This window comes from Mastacembelus armatus, chromosome 12 (genome assembly GCF_900324485.2).
Source record: "Mastacembelus armatus chromosome 12, fMasArm1.2, whole genome shotgun sequence".
In the NCBI taxonomy this organism is placed as follows: Eukaryota; Metazoa; Chordata; class Actinopteri; order Synbranchiformes; family Mastacembelidae; genus Mastacembelus; species Mastacembelus armatus.
Window position 1 is genome coordinate 3,635,020 of NC_046644.1, and position 14,425 is coordinate 3,649,444.

Genomic DNA, 14,425 nt, shown 5'->3' on the forward strand with positions numbered 1-14,425 from the left:
CTTATTCGATGTTGAAAATAACAGATTTTGTTTAGCTTTTCATTTGACTATTACTCAAATATTACTCAACACAGCTACTTTGTGTGGCTGTGGTGCTCAAAGTAGCTGTGTTGAGTAATATTTTTCTTCCAGGATCACTTAAAATATATGTCATTTTCTTAGACTGAGAAAGTTGGCGTAAAGCTTTTTTAACACAGAACGCAGAGGATCTGTGTCCTCATTGTTTAAATGATTGAAATCAGTTTCATTGGGCCCTACTGGTTGTGGTTGTGTATAGGCAGATGTGTGCTTTGGTGCACAGTGGTCGTAGTGCACTGACTATTTATACTGTCTCAAACCACTGGAAGTCAGCAAAAAATGCTTTTCAATTGGTGTAGCACAAAGCCTAGAATGTGTGTGATTATATCATCTTTCAAAGCATTTCAGGAATGTCTGCTTCATTGTCAGTCCCAGCAATGGTTTCTGCTTCTAGCAATGCTTATTTCTCTGTGTCCAAATTCAGTTTGCCTTACTGAGCAGGCAGTAAAGCTAAGATTTACAATTTATTGTGGATATTCATCGTCCTCAGAAAGTGAAAGTGTGTATAGCCACAACATTAGCCCTTATTACTCCATCCATTTTTCCAGTTGTAGCTCTCTTGTAAGACTTGTACAATATAATGAGAACCTTCTCAGTTTTTCTGCTGTAGAACCACAACTGGCACTATGATAATAAGTATCGCAAAAACAGACAAACTAATTGCAAAAAGAATTTTACAATTTTGTTTTCTTTTATGTTCTGCTTCTTTCTTCTTTAGTAAAGAGTCAAAACCTGGTGTGTAGAGATCCTCAAGCCAAAAGTCCAGATCTTTAGCCGTCCTCTCTTCCTTCTGAAAGGAAAATGAAAATATGCTTAATTAGGAATATCACCATGTGCAGAACGTTCTGTCTTAATAGTTATGCATACTGATATGCATGAACCCATGACAAAAATGTGGTCAAAGAACACTCTCAGTTGTTCACAAAAGTACATTAGGCCAGGCAAAAAAGCACAGTTGCAGTTATCAGAATACACAATGGAATATGCATTATCTGGCCATCATAAATTTTCAGGGCCCCATTACAAGCCCACTCTACAACACTTACCTATCATAATCTTGGATGCATATTATATACTGTTGCTTTCTGTTATCTCCTCACTATCCTACTAATGCTTTAAAAAATATTAATCTTCAGAGGAATACTCACAGGAATTCCCTCCGACTAAATACACAAGCCTTATGGAGTTTCAGTGTGGGTGTGAGAGTGCAGGCAAATCTACAGGGTTATCAGGTGGGGACATTCTCAATAATGGTATTTTGTTGAGTTGGGACACAGAGAAGGCTCAACAATGTGTTCCAGCATCCTAGAACCATGCCCTCTCTTTGGCTGCATCCACTCCCCAACATCACCAGACAAACTAGCCTATAGTAGGGCTCAAGCCTAACTTAGAGATTGCTGCTAACTTGGACAGCTCATTCAACAGGAGAAATATTAAGCAAGTAGGTCTGCGGCCTATTTCAGAAAGCAGGTTTAGTGAAAACCCAGAGTTTGTTAACCCTGAGATGAGGGATACTCAGGGTTTTTGGTTTCACAAAGCAGGTTTAGATTGACTCTGAGTCAGTTACCGCAGTAACTTATACCGTGAACCAAACCTGTTCACTGGCAGGTTTTATAAACCTAAGTCAGTGTCTAAACCTGTATGCTAATAGCAAAAGTCCATTTTAAGCTCATATTAGTGTTTATTGGCTTTTATTTTGAAAGGACAAAGTGCTACAGGAGACTCACATGATCGTAGATTACAATCTTAACTTTATTTTCAATATTCATTATACTTTACAAAAGTGTAATAACTTCTTACAAATAACTGTAGACTTTTATTGTGAAAGGCCAGACATGGCCTCCTGGGAGAAGACACCATGACGTTGAAAACCTCCTAAGTCAGTGTCTAAAGCTGTATGCTAATAGCCAAAGTCCATTTTAAGCTCATTTTATTGTTTCTTGGCTTTTATTTTAAAAGAATCCAGAACAAAGGCTTTTATTTTGAAAGTGCAGCATGCTGTGGTGCACTCACATGACCTTCAATTAAAAGCTGAAGTTTAATTTTGAATACTCACTATACTTCAGAAAGGTGCAGTCACTTCCTCTAAATAACTGCAGACTTATTGTGAAAGTGTTGTCACGTCCTGCTTGGATAAGACAACATGGCCCACACTGAGAATGGTCCCCATGTGTAACAGCAGTGGACATTAGGCAGCTAGTCAGTATAATTACCAAGCACTGACAGCTGTGATCTCTGCTATTGCTTTGTGAGCTGTTGCTATGGTGACCTATGCCCAGAGTGGGAGGGGGGGTGACAGTAACACAGCACTTTACACACACAGAATAGAGAGGCTGAGAAAACTTCACCTCACAAAATGGAGGACTACAGAAAAACTATAAGACCTATCAAAATAATTCTTTCACCAAGAGTGCCAGGAGGCTTCAATAAATAGACCAATCAATTTTTTGTGAAGATATTCCAAAAAATGAAGGATTGCTGGCGAGTTAGAAACAGCCTTCATTTGTGTTTTTCACCAGAACTCCTGGAGCTCTTTTATAATTAAGATTGAACAGTCACTCTCTGTGGGTTTGGCCACCTGGTGGAAAAACCGTAGGTCCTATCAAAATGAGAACAGCATTACCTGAAAGAAGACAAAAATTTCTATTACTTTTGAGAAAATGGTCTATCAAGAGGTAAAATTGCAGCCGTGACAGCGAGTTAGAGAGAAACAGCTTCTCCCACTCTAGGTGATGATGTCACCACTCTAGCTCTGAACAATCCTGATTCCATAGAAACCCATGTGAAATTCAAAAAAGGCCTAAAAACACCATAAAAAGTAAACTGCGATTAAAGAAAAACCGGAACAGATATCAAAAAGCTGAATACAGGACTAATAACTTAATGCCTTCAGACCCGTTTAAAAGTCGAATGGCATTTCTAGCTGAAAGTATGCTGACACAGTTAAAGCTGAAATAGGACAAATATTCTCTCCATTCATTTCAATGGGACAAAATGAAATGAGGAAATGCTGAAAGCTGAAAAGAGTTGCTGAAAACTGCTGAAATGCATTGCTGAATAAGCTGAAGCCTGAAATTCAATGCCAAATAATCGTGGAAGCTGAAATGTAAAACTGGAGTTGGAAGCTTAACTTGTTTAGCTAAAAAACTATTACACATTGCTGAAAAGGGTGAAAAGAGAATGATATGATGAAGTAAAAATAAATTGGCTTTCAGTTGCTAAAGAAAGAATCATTAAACTAATATAAAAGAAGAGTGTAGTGAAGGAGCGTAGTAGGATAGAGGAAAAGGAAGGAAGAACTGAAGGAATTAAATGAGTTATAGAAAGAAAAACGGAAGAATGAAACAACAAAAATGCAAAATTGTAGAACGACTATAGTGTAGTTTAAAAACAGATGAACATTGCTGAAAAATACAGAAGGTAAATGATGTGTAACCAAAGCAGGAATATTTGAAAGGTTTTCTTAGAGAAAGAAGAGTAGAAAGAATGAATAACTGAAAAAAGGGAAAAAATGGAAGAATGAAAGCAGTATGAATGAACAATAAAGTGTTGTGCATAGCTCAAAAGCCTGGAAGTGAAAAATATGTGCTGGAAAAGAGCATATATCAGCATTTCTTTGCTTTTATTTTGAGACCATGTAATTAAAAGGCTTTTATTATGAATAGGCAGCATGCTGCAGGAGACTCATATGATCTTGTGTTATAATCTGAACTTTAATTTTGAATATTCATTATACTTTGGACTGTTGCAATAATAGTAAATAACTGTAGACTTTTATTCTGAAAAGACAAATATGTCCGGCTGTGAGAAGACAACAGTGCTGACTTTAAAATGGCTTCAGTTGGTGGCTAAAGCTGTATCTCAATACACAAAGTTGATTTTAAGCTCAGATTTGTCTTTCTTGGCTTTTATTTTGAAATCATATAATAAAAATGCATTTATTTTGAAAGAAAGGCATGTTGCAGGACAGTCATATGACCTTGAATTAAAATCTTAATGTTAATTATGAATGTTTATCATAGTTTAGAAAGATGCATTAACTTCCTGCAAGTTACTGTAGACTTTTATTGCGAAAGTCTTACCATGTCCTCCCTATGAAGACACCATGCCTGACATTTAAAATGGCCTCAGTTGGTGCCTGAAGCTATATGCCAATTACAAAAGTCCATTTTAAGGTTATGTTGCTGTTTCAGGGCTTTTATTTTGAAAGAATGCTATAAATCTTAGATTACAATCTTAACTTTATATTCAATATTCATTATACTTTACAAAGGTGTAATAACCTCCTACAAATAACTGTAGACTTTTGTTGTGAAAGGTCAGATATGGCCTCCTGGGAGAATACGCCATGGCTGACATTAAAAACACCCTAAGTCAGTGTCTAAATCTCTATGCTAATAGCTAAAGTTGCTATCAGACGATGTTTCACTGTGCTCATAAAGGAATGGACATGGTCAAAAATTGTGCTAAGAAAAAGCATCTCTCAGCAGTAGCCTGAACCACTTACAAGGTAGGATGGATTTATGCTTTCATGTGGTTTATCCCAATCCAGTCTCCAAATTGATTAGACCAGGTGGTGTTTATTGCCCAGTTTTAGTGAGCCTGTGTGAATTTTAGCCTGATTTTCCTCTTCCTAGCTGTGAGTGGCACTTGCTGTGGGCTTCTGCTGCTACAGCCTATCTAGTGAATATGAATGGAAACAGTAAAAATAATCAGTAGCATAGCACTCATTGCGTCCATATATTTAACTGTAGTTAGATTACAAATTAAAAGATATACTGTGTTCATCTCTGACAGTTTTTGTAAATCACAACTGCTGTAACACTGTTGTTTTTTGTGTGTTGTGTAGGGAAGCCGTGGATAAGCTCATAGGAGAGTTATGTACATTTGCATACTGAGATAGAGGGTGACATGTCATACTCTCAAAACCCCACCCACCAGAAGAGAAAATACCATGTAATCATCATACCTGCTGTCTATTTCTGACAACTTTTGCCATGCTTGTTTTAGGCATTTTTCTTTTTTTGGTCATTTAGGTCTGGCTAAATGCTTTAGCTCTACCTAAATGACAAGGGACACCTTTGTGCCAAACATCAGTCTAACTGAAGAGAGCACTGTGCAACCTGAGAATGGCAGGCTCTGTGTATGCGTACACTAGGTCCAATGCATAGTTTCCTCCACGTGTTATAATAGAAGACTATTAATTCTCACATCTGCTCTGCTCATGCCTCAAATTCCTGAAATTTAATAAGCCAATTAATGCACCATTATATTGATTGATTTACAGGGTATAATGAAATAAATCTGGGGTGTTTATATTTCTTAAAAGCTATCATACACCATTTTATCATGTTTAACATAGCTGTTAAAGCTTTCCCCCAAAAACTTCTGGTAACTTTCCAGTTATAATACTACTCAGATCATGCTTTCTGGCATGCCTAAAAATCACTGTTTCACTCCTGTTCAAAATGCATAAGGGAGGGGCCATCTTTTCCTCACTTAGTGTGTGTCTACAAACCCTGGAGACCCATATTCATGTCTAAATATGATTTTAAAAAATCAGTTTTGCACAATATGTTCCCTTTAGCTTTATGAACAGTTGCAGAGATTGCATGTTATCTCTTCATCTATCCAGCTGCATATGATGGCTAGATGAAGGTCTGCCAAACATCCACTCATCTTGTCAATCAACCACAGAATCTCTTTCTCTCCCTGAATTACCTTTAAATAGTTTGCAAAGATGTCATTGATTGGTTGTGTATCATACTCCTTGACAGTCCAGGAAGGCTTGGACTTCTCATCTCCCACTGAATCCACTGGTGTTATGTCAACATATAGAGGGTTCCTTTTAATGTTGGACTTCAGAGTGAATGGAGTAATGTGTTTCTCTAGGTATCTGTCCACAAACATCACAGGAGTGCCCGCTGGAGATGGAAGAGACCTGTTGTCGGTCTTTACCCTCTGTTCCCTCTGTGGAGACAATGGGGATTTGTTACCACATACACCTATAGACTTTTCAACACCTTTCTACATAAATTAATAAATTATTGCGCATTTTTACCTAGTTTTAAAGCAACACTATGTAACTTTTGCTCATGGATTCCCCCATCTGGTTTTGAAGCACAATTGTCTGTTACCAATGTTGTAAGTACTTTCACTGTATAAGGTTTCCAGTGGCGGTGCAATACATGTGAATTTGAGTAAGCAGACAGAACCGGTGAACCCAGAGTGTAACCCGTCCAATATTGATCCGTGTTTCGGCTCTTGTCCGATCACGCTCTCTTGCTTTTCTTCGCTTCCTCCGACAAAACCCTCTGGTTTCTTCGCTGGCTCTGCCATGGCCTTTGCTTTGAGAATTCCATATTGGATTGTTTCATCTTACAGTTACAGTGGGTACGGAAAGTATTCAGACCCCTTTAAATGTTTCACTCTTTGTGTCATTGCAGCCATTTGCCTAAATCCAAAAAGTTCATGTTATTTCTCATTAATGTCCACTCAGCACCCCATCTTGACAGAAAAAAACAGAAATGTAGAAATTTTTGCAAATTTATTAAAAAAGAAAAACTGAAATATCACATGGTCATAAGTATTCAGACCCTTTGCAGTGACACTCATATTTAACTCACATGCTGTCCATTTCTTCTGCTCCTTCATTGGAGTCCAGCTGTGTTTAATTAAACTGATTGGACTTGATTAGGAAAGGCACACACCTGTCTATATAAGACCTTACAGCTCACAGTGCATGTCAGAGCAAATGAGAATCATGAGGTCGAAGGAACTGCCCAAGGAGCTAAGAGACAGAATTGTGGCAAGGCACAGATCTGGCCAAGGTTACAAAAGAATTTCTGCAGCACTCAAGGTTCCTAAGAGCACAGTGGCCTCCATAATCCTCAAATGGAAAAAGTTTGGGACGACCAGAACTCTTCCTAGACCTGGCCGTCCAGCCAAACTGAGCAATCGTGGGAGAAGAGCCTTGGTGAGAGAGGTAAAGAAGAACCCAAAGATCACTGTGGCTGAGCTCCAGAGATGCAGGAGGGAGATGGGAGAAAGTTCCACAAAGTCAACTATCACTGCAGCCCTCCACCAGTCGGGGCTTTATGGCAGAGTGGCCCGACGGAAGCCTCTCCTCAGTGCAAGACACATGAAAGCCTGCATAGAGTTTGCCAAAAAACACATGAAGGACTCCCAGACCATGAGAAATAAGATTCTCTGGTCTGATGAGACCAAGATTGAACTTTTTGGCGTTAATTCTAAGCGGTATGTGTGGGGAAAACCAGGCACTGCTCATCACCTGTCCAATACAATCCCTACAGTGAAACATGGTGGTGGGAGCATCGTGTTGTGGGGGTGTTTTTCAGCTGCAGGGACAGGACGACTGGTTGCAATTGAAGGAAAGATGAATGCGACCAAGTACAGAGATATCCTGGAAGAAAACCTCTTCCAGAGTGCTCAGGACCTCCAACTGGGCCGAAGGTTCACCTTTCAACAGGACAATGACCCTAAGCACACAGCTAAAATAACAAAGGAGTGGCTTCGGAACAACTCTGTGACTGTTCTTGACTGGCCCAGCCAGAGCCCTGACCTAAACCCAATTGAGCATCTCTGGAGAGACCTGAAAATGGCTGTCCACCAACGTTCACCATCCAACCTGACAGAACTGGAGAGGATCTGCAAGGAAGAATGGCAGAGGATCCCCAAATCCAGGTGTGAAACACTTGTTGCATCATTCCCAAGAAGACTCATGGCTGTACTAGCTCAAAAGGGTGCTTCTACTCAATACTGAGCACAGGGTCTGAATACTTATGACCATGTGATATTTCAGTTTTTCTTTTTTAATAAATTTGCAAAAATTTCTACATTTCTGTTTTTTTCTGTCAAGATGGGGTGCTGAGTGTACATTAATGAGAAATAAAATGAACTTTTTTGATTTTGGCAAATGGCTGCAATGACACAAAGACTGAAAAATTTAAAGGGGTCTGAATACTTTCCATACCCACTGTAGCTGTTGGCTAACTCCACCCAGGCTATGAGTAAAACATGTCACATGTGTATGCCCTAAAGCAGGTCACACTCTTCCACTGGCTGAGGGCTGTAAGCCCACTCAGGCTGCAGCAGTGGTAGAATGAGTGGTCGGAAACCTACATAGTGTTGCTTTAAGAAAAGTCTTTACAGCAACGCAATGAATTCTACTTCTTTTTGTTTCTGTCATTTCTATTTTGGCAGCAGGAATACTGTGACATCTTTTTAACTTTTTAAGTTTATCAGAAAAAATAAATATTCACACTACTCTAGAACATGGTGAAAATGCCAAATGTTATAGTATTTCTACTCTGCTGTTGCCATTATCAAATTTCCCACTGGTTACCATTTCTCGATAGATGGTATGTTGTACTGATTGAAATTCAAGATGTCGGCACGTACACACATTGCATCTTCTCTCTCCTGACAGAATGGTGTTTTCATGTTTTTTGTCTTGTGAGCCACAGTCTTTTTGTACGTCTTCACCGTGTCTAGATATCTCGAACCACACATACTGTCCTGAGTTTCTGCTTGATGTCGGCAGAACCACATTCACAGAGTTAAACTCTGCGCTCATTAAAGAGCTACATCTGCTCCGGAAGTCCACGCCATCACCGACCCCCCACTCCTGCATCTCCACCACAGTGGAGACGCCTCAAGCGGCGTGAGAGGAAGCAGAAGAGAGGTAAGCGCAGAGATGCTTGGGCTGGGCTAGCAGCTAACCCACATAAGCCGGCTATCCCATCATATGTACACACTGTGCCATTCAGCTCGACCAGCTAACATGCTACTGAGCAAACAGAGCTCTCATCAAGTAAGGTAAGATCCATGGTGGCAGGCTCTGTATTTTCATCAGTGATGCCTGGTGCTGTCACACTGATGTGGTCTGCAACCACTCTTCACCCCAGGTGGAGTTTATGGTTATCAAGTGCCGTTCTATCTACCATGGGAATACACAGCCACATTGCTTGTTGGTGTCTACACCCCCTCAGTATGTTGTATACCCCTAAAGCATAAGGCATCAGCCCCCCCAGCAACAACAGGAGTGACACAGTGAATAAACTGTACCAGCAGATCAGTGAGCAGCAGACAGCCCACCCATATGTTTTTCTCATCTTGATTGGGGATTTCAACCACACAGACCTAAAGAGTGTGTTTCCCAAAATACATCAATACATAGATTTTCCAACATGAGGAAACAACACACTGGACCTTGTGCACTGCCTACATCAATTGCATTGATGAGACACCAAGACCATCACTGTCCGGGCCATCGAGAGCCTCTTGACCAACTAGATCACTGTGTGGTACGGCGCATGCACAGCATCCTGCCGCATGACCCTCCAACGCATAGTGAGAGCAGTTGAGAAGATCGTCGATGTCTCTCTCCCCTCCCTCCAGAACATCTACAGCACCCGTCTCACCGCAAAGCCCTCAGCATTGCAGGTGATCCCACCCACCCGTCACTCAGCGTCTTTAAGCCTGATGCATGCTCCACGAGAAGCGGAAATGTCTTCCCACTTTTTCAGCTGGGGGTTGCCATAGCAATGGATAGTTTTGAGGAACAGCTGCCAGGGGTGGTGAGGAAGTATGACAATCTTTATAACACATCTTGTAAGGCATATGAAGACACAGAAATGGCTAATAATTTGTGGATCGAGGATACGTTGTGTACGGTGGAGCGCGTCTGTTGTAAAACGATATCCGATATCTTATCCGTTGTATTATGGTTTCTGTCAGATTCCCACAATACTTAGTGCACTGACGTAAGCTGCAGTAGGAGGAACCTCCCAGGAGTTCAGGAGTTGAGTTTCTCATGAGGTATGAAATGTCCTGAGAAATCGAACAGATGTCTCGCTTCTAGTGGAGTATGTATCAGGCTTTAGTCTGCTGCCATCAGGGAGGAGACTTAGGGGTCTCCGGGCCAGGACCAGCAGACTGAGGGACAGCTTTATCCACCAGGCTGTCAGGAAGCTGAACTCTCTCCCGGCTCTAATTGGCGTCACATCATTTTATCTGTCTGTGTTGTTGCTCCTTGGATATGATGACTAATAAATAGTGGATGCAGTAGTGTCCTGCTCTTCTGTTTCAAGTTACTATCTCCTCACAGCTCCAAACTTTGACGGTGAGTTCCCGCTAGAAGATACATACACATTATGTTCATGGTTTTACCTTAATATGGAACAGCATTTAAGGAACCAAATATATATAAACAGAAAAGGACAGAAACAAGACACAAGAGATGAACATACTGAACTATATACAACAGTTGTCATGGCTGTGACACGGTCCATACCTGGAAGTAGACCCTGTTCTGCCAATGTTTCTGACTGCACATGACTGCCCCGACCTGGAACATGCCGCGTGTGGTGGGAAGCATCCGAACATCCAGCTGGAGAAACTTCTCTGGGTGGTTGCTGTTGGGTAAAACAGAAATGTCCATCCTGGTTCTATAGCACCATTCCACTCACTCTGTCATCTGTCAGCTGCCTGTCTGGACACAAATGCTTACTACATCTTCCAAACTCTGTAATAATTTATGAAGAGCAAGATATTTATGAGCCTGTATCACTTGCAGGTGTGTGTAACCCAATCTGACCATTAAGAGCCTGATGCTAACAGTCAAAAGAGTCAGTGACAGAAAGGTGAAGGCCTGGTGCTGCTGCTCGCTTAAGAATTCCCTGTTTCTGTGTGATGCCTGGTACGCCTATGAACTCTGATGTCAAATGTAATTTCTGCTGTGGTGGAGACTGACTATGGTGATGTCACTTTATTAGCGCTTCTGTTGTTGACAAGACACTTCAGCAGCTGCTAAAGATAGCTCTGACAGCAGCTAAACAATACCTCAGTGACTGACTGACTGACTGACAATCACTAACTTGTATTAATGATAATAAAATCATTAACAACTTTTGTTAAAACTGTACTAAAAATGCAGTCTCAATAAAGTGCTCACCCAGAAGGGTTAATGTTTGTAAAACCTAAAACACTGGTTAAATGAATGATGAAGGGTGGTTACCTGTAAAGGAGGACAAAAAATGGCACTAGGATATGGAAATTCAGCCTTAGATAGGCATCATGTTTGTGTTTGTGTTTAGAAACATAAAGAGAGAGCAAGAGAATTAGTCTAGTAGCCTGAATTCAGGTGGTTAATGGATCTCTGATGTCGAATTTAAACTTGGTTAAATCTGTCTTTGGGTTCAGCAAAGTTTCTGAGACTTCGATCTACTCAGTTTTAAGTTGTGGGGTGGTCGTGGCCTAATGGATAGAGAGTCAGACTTGTAACGAGTCTCAGGACCTACAGGAATTGTCGGTGGGGTGGAGTGAATAGCCAGCACTCTCTCCAACTTCAACACCACGGCTGAGGTGAGACTCTTGAGCAAGGCACCGAACCCCACAGCAATGGTGTGTTCTGTGTGTGCACTTTGAGTGGGTAATGCAATTTCCCCATTGTGGGACTAATGAGGGTAAATAACATAACTTTATCAAATTTTACTCACTCCGGATTCTCAAGACAACGATGTGCAGTGCACTCAGTACATAATAAAGGGAAAGAGAGAGTGAATGAGAGAAAGGAGGAAAGTTGCATGTAGTCATAATTCAATTCAATTTAGTTAATTTCAGTTTACTTTGTTTGAAATCACAATACAATCGTCTTAAGGCACTTTACAAAAAACAAAAACAAAACCCAACAAATCCTGACAGTGTATAGTGAACAATTCCCTTCAGAGAAAGAAGAAGAGAAGAACTTCCAGCAGAAACTGGCTCACTTTGGGCAGCCATCTGTCTCAACCATTTAGGGTGCGTGAAGAGAGAAGAGCAAAAAAAAAAAAACCAAAAAAACAATAAACAACACTTAAATAAGGTGCAGGTTCATGGGACCAGTAACTGCACATCAGCAATATACAGCTCCAGGAGCGGAGAGGGTGGAATGAGGAGAGGGGAGGTCAGTGCACCGATTAGGAGTCCGCAGGCAGTCTAGGCCCATAGCAGCCAAGAGATAGTTCAGGGTCACCTGAGCCAGCCCTAACTATAAGCTTTGTCATTAAGGAAAGTTTTAAGTCTAACCTTAAAAGTGTACAAAGTGTCTGCCTCGTGAACCCAAATTGGGAGTTGGTTCCACAGGAGAGGAGCTTGACAGCTGAAGTCTCTGCGTTCCATTCAATTTCTGGAAGCTCTAGGAATCACAAGTAGACCTGCACTCTGAGAGTGAAGTGCTCTATTGGGATAATATGGTACTATGAGGTCTTTAAGGTATTCTACTCTGTATTTTACAGGGAGCCAATGAAGAGAAGCCAATATAGGAGAAATATGATCTCTCTTGCTAGTTCCTGTCAGGACTCTGGCTGCGGCATTCTAGATTCACTGGAGGCTTTTTATGGAGATATTGGGACATCCAGATAGTAATAAGTTACAGTAATCTAGCCTTGAGGTAACAAATGCATGGACTAGTTTTTCAGCATCATTTTGAGACAGGATGTTCCTAATTTTGGAAATGTTGCGCAGGTGAAAGAAAGTAGTTCTAGAGATTTGTTTTATGTGTGAGTTAAAGGACATGTCCTGGTCAAAAATAACTCCAAAGTTTTTCACTCTATCTTGTTTTAAGAGGTCAGCTGCTTAGCAACAGCTTTCCAAGGTTTTTAGAATAGTGAAGTTGTAACAACTTCAAGTATTTAGTAGCGTTTTAATTTTTAGATGTTTGTTTTATGTTTTATTTTTATTTTAGTAATTTAGAATTTTAGAAAAAAAGAAACCCCTCCTGTGCTTGTGGTCTATAAACACTAGGAATGGGTGTTCACCTCCCCCTAGCCTCCACTCTCCCAAGGCCATTTTTACAGTCAAGAGTTTGCGGTTGCCGACATGATAATTCTGTTCAGCCAAGGAAAATCTGCAAGTAAAGAAGGCACAAAGATGCAATTTAATCATGTCACTGGATCTCTGGAACAACACAGCCCTTTCCCCAGTATCAGAGGTGTCCACCTCCACCACAAACAGATTCATAGGATCATGATGGATCAGGGCTGTGGCCGAAGTGAACCTAGTTTTAAGTTGTACTGATGAAATGGCAGTAGAAATTGCAAACCTGGTAATAAGGTCAGGTAATGTTCCTGAGGTCCATCTTCATAAAGCTCGTAGCTCGCTGCAAAATCTCAAAAGCTATGACACCTCGAGAGTTTTTGACCACTTCAATTGAACAGAAACTCCTGCAATACAGACAATCTGTGTCGGAGTTCAAGTTCAACTTTAGAATTCTGGCGGTTGACACAGACAAACCCAATAGCAATCTCTGAGCTATATTTTTGAAAAATTTAAAAGAAACCATGAAAAATGAATTAGCCCACTATGAACTGCCTAAGACTTTTGACTCTGATTGAAATCGCCATCAAAATTGACAACTGCCTGCAAAGAAGATGCTCAGAGAGATTCAATCCAGTTCCGAACTACCAGAATCACCAGAGTAAGGACTTTTCACTTCCCAAGCAATGTAACAGTTCAACCCAATAACGAAGTGGAAAATTAACCTATGGTTCTGGATCAGGCTAGACAATCCAGAGGAAGAAGACAAAAGATTCCAAACCATAGCATGTCTGTACACCTGTCTGGGTGTATTGGAGAGACCTGGGTTAGGCTCCAGTAGATCCTTGTGACCCTAAAAATACAAATAAGCTGGTATAGATAATGGATGGAGGGATGGAAAAATCTGCTACCCTGATTTCTAAAAATCTGCATTGGCATTGTTCATAAGAAAACTCATACAACACCTCTACTGAAAGGGTCTTTTTCATTGCTGAGCTGTAGTTGCATTTCCACAGCATGAAAGCAGGCATGGTTTCTTCACATCTGGTGTCATTACACAGGTAAACTCCTGGGGATCGCAGTACAGGGAGCATTTTGAATTCTGTCCACTGGTTAGGTATATCAGCTGTTCACACTGAAAAACGGCACCTGTGAATGGCCTAGCCATAGCTCGACTGCTTTTCTGCCGACTGTCTGTATTTATCATGGCAATTTATGCTGTCATATCAGCCTGCCCAGTGATTATGCTTGTGCTGTTCGGACCTATGACCGTGGCTCTCTTTTCTACATAAAAGAGTCCATGGAATGACTTTGCAATGACTGGGATAACTACAAAGAAACTTTCCCTGTTCATATGCTCACCTACTTCACCAGAACACCTGTTGCTACTATGAGCTCCAGGTATTCCAAAGAGGGCGAGGAAAAGAGGCTCCGGGGCTGGCGTCCAAGCTATGATCAGACGAGCGGCTTGGCTTGCCCGCGTCTCTCGTCAGAACAGCACAGCATGCCACAGGTGGCTGCGACCGGTCCC

General features: G+C 41.0%; 1 protein-coding gene across 1 annotated transcript; it reads right to left on the bottom strand.

The window, feature by feature from the left end:
* Positions 1–670: 670 nt before the first annotated feature.
* Positions 671–10,540, bottom strand: minar2 (membrane integral NOTCH2 associated receptor 2). The gene is made up of 3 exons (XM_026298256.1): positions 10,394–10,540; positions 5,800–6,048; positions 671–868 (listed from the first exon to the last, which is right to left on the bottom strand). The coding sequence occupies exons 1-3, from the start codon at positions 10,538–10,540 to the stop codon at positions 671–673; spliced, it is 594 nt and encodes a 197-aa protein (XP_026154041.1).
* Positions 10,541–14,425: the final 3,885 nt, after the last annotated feature.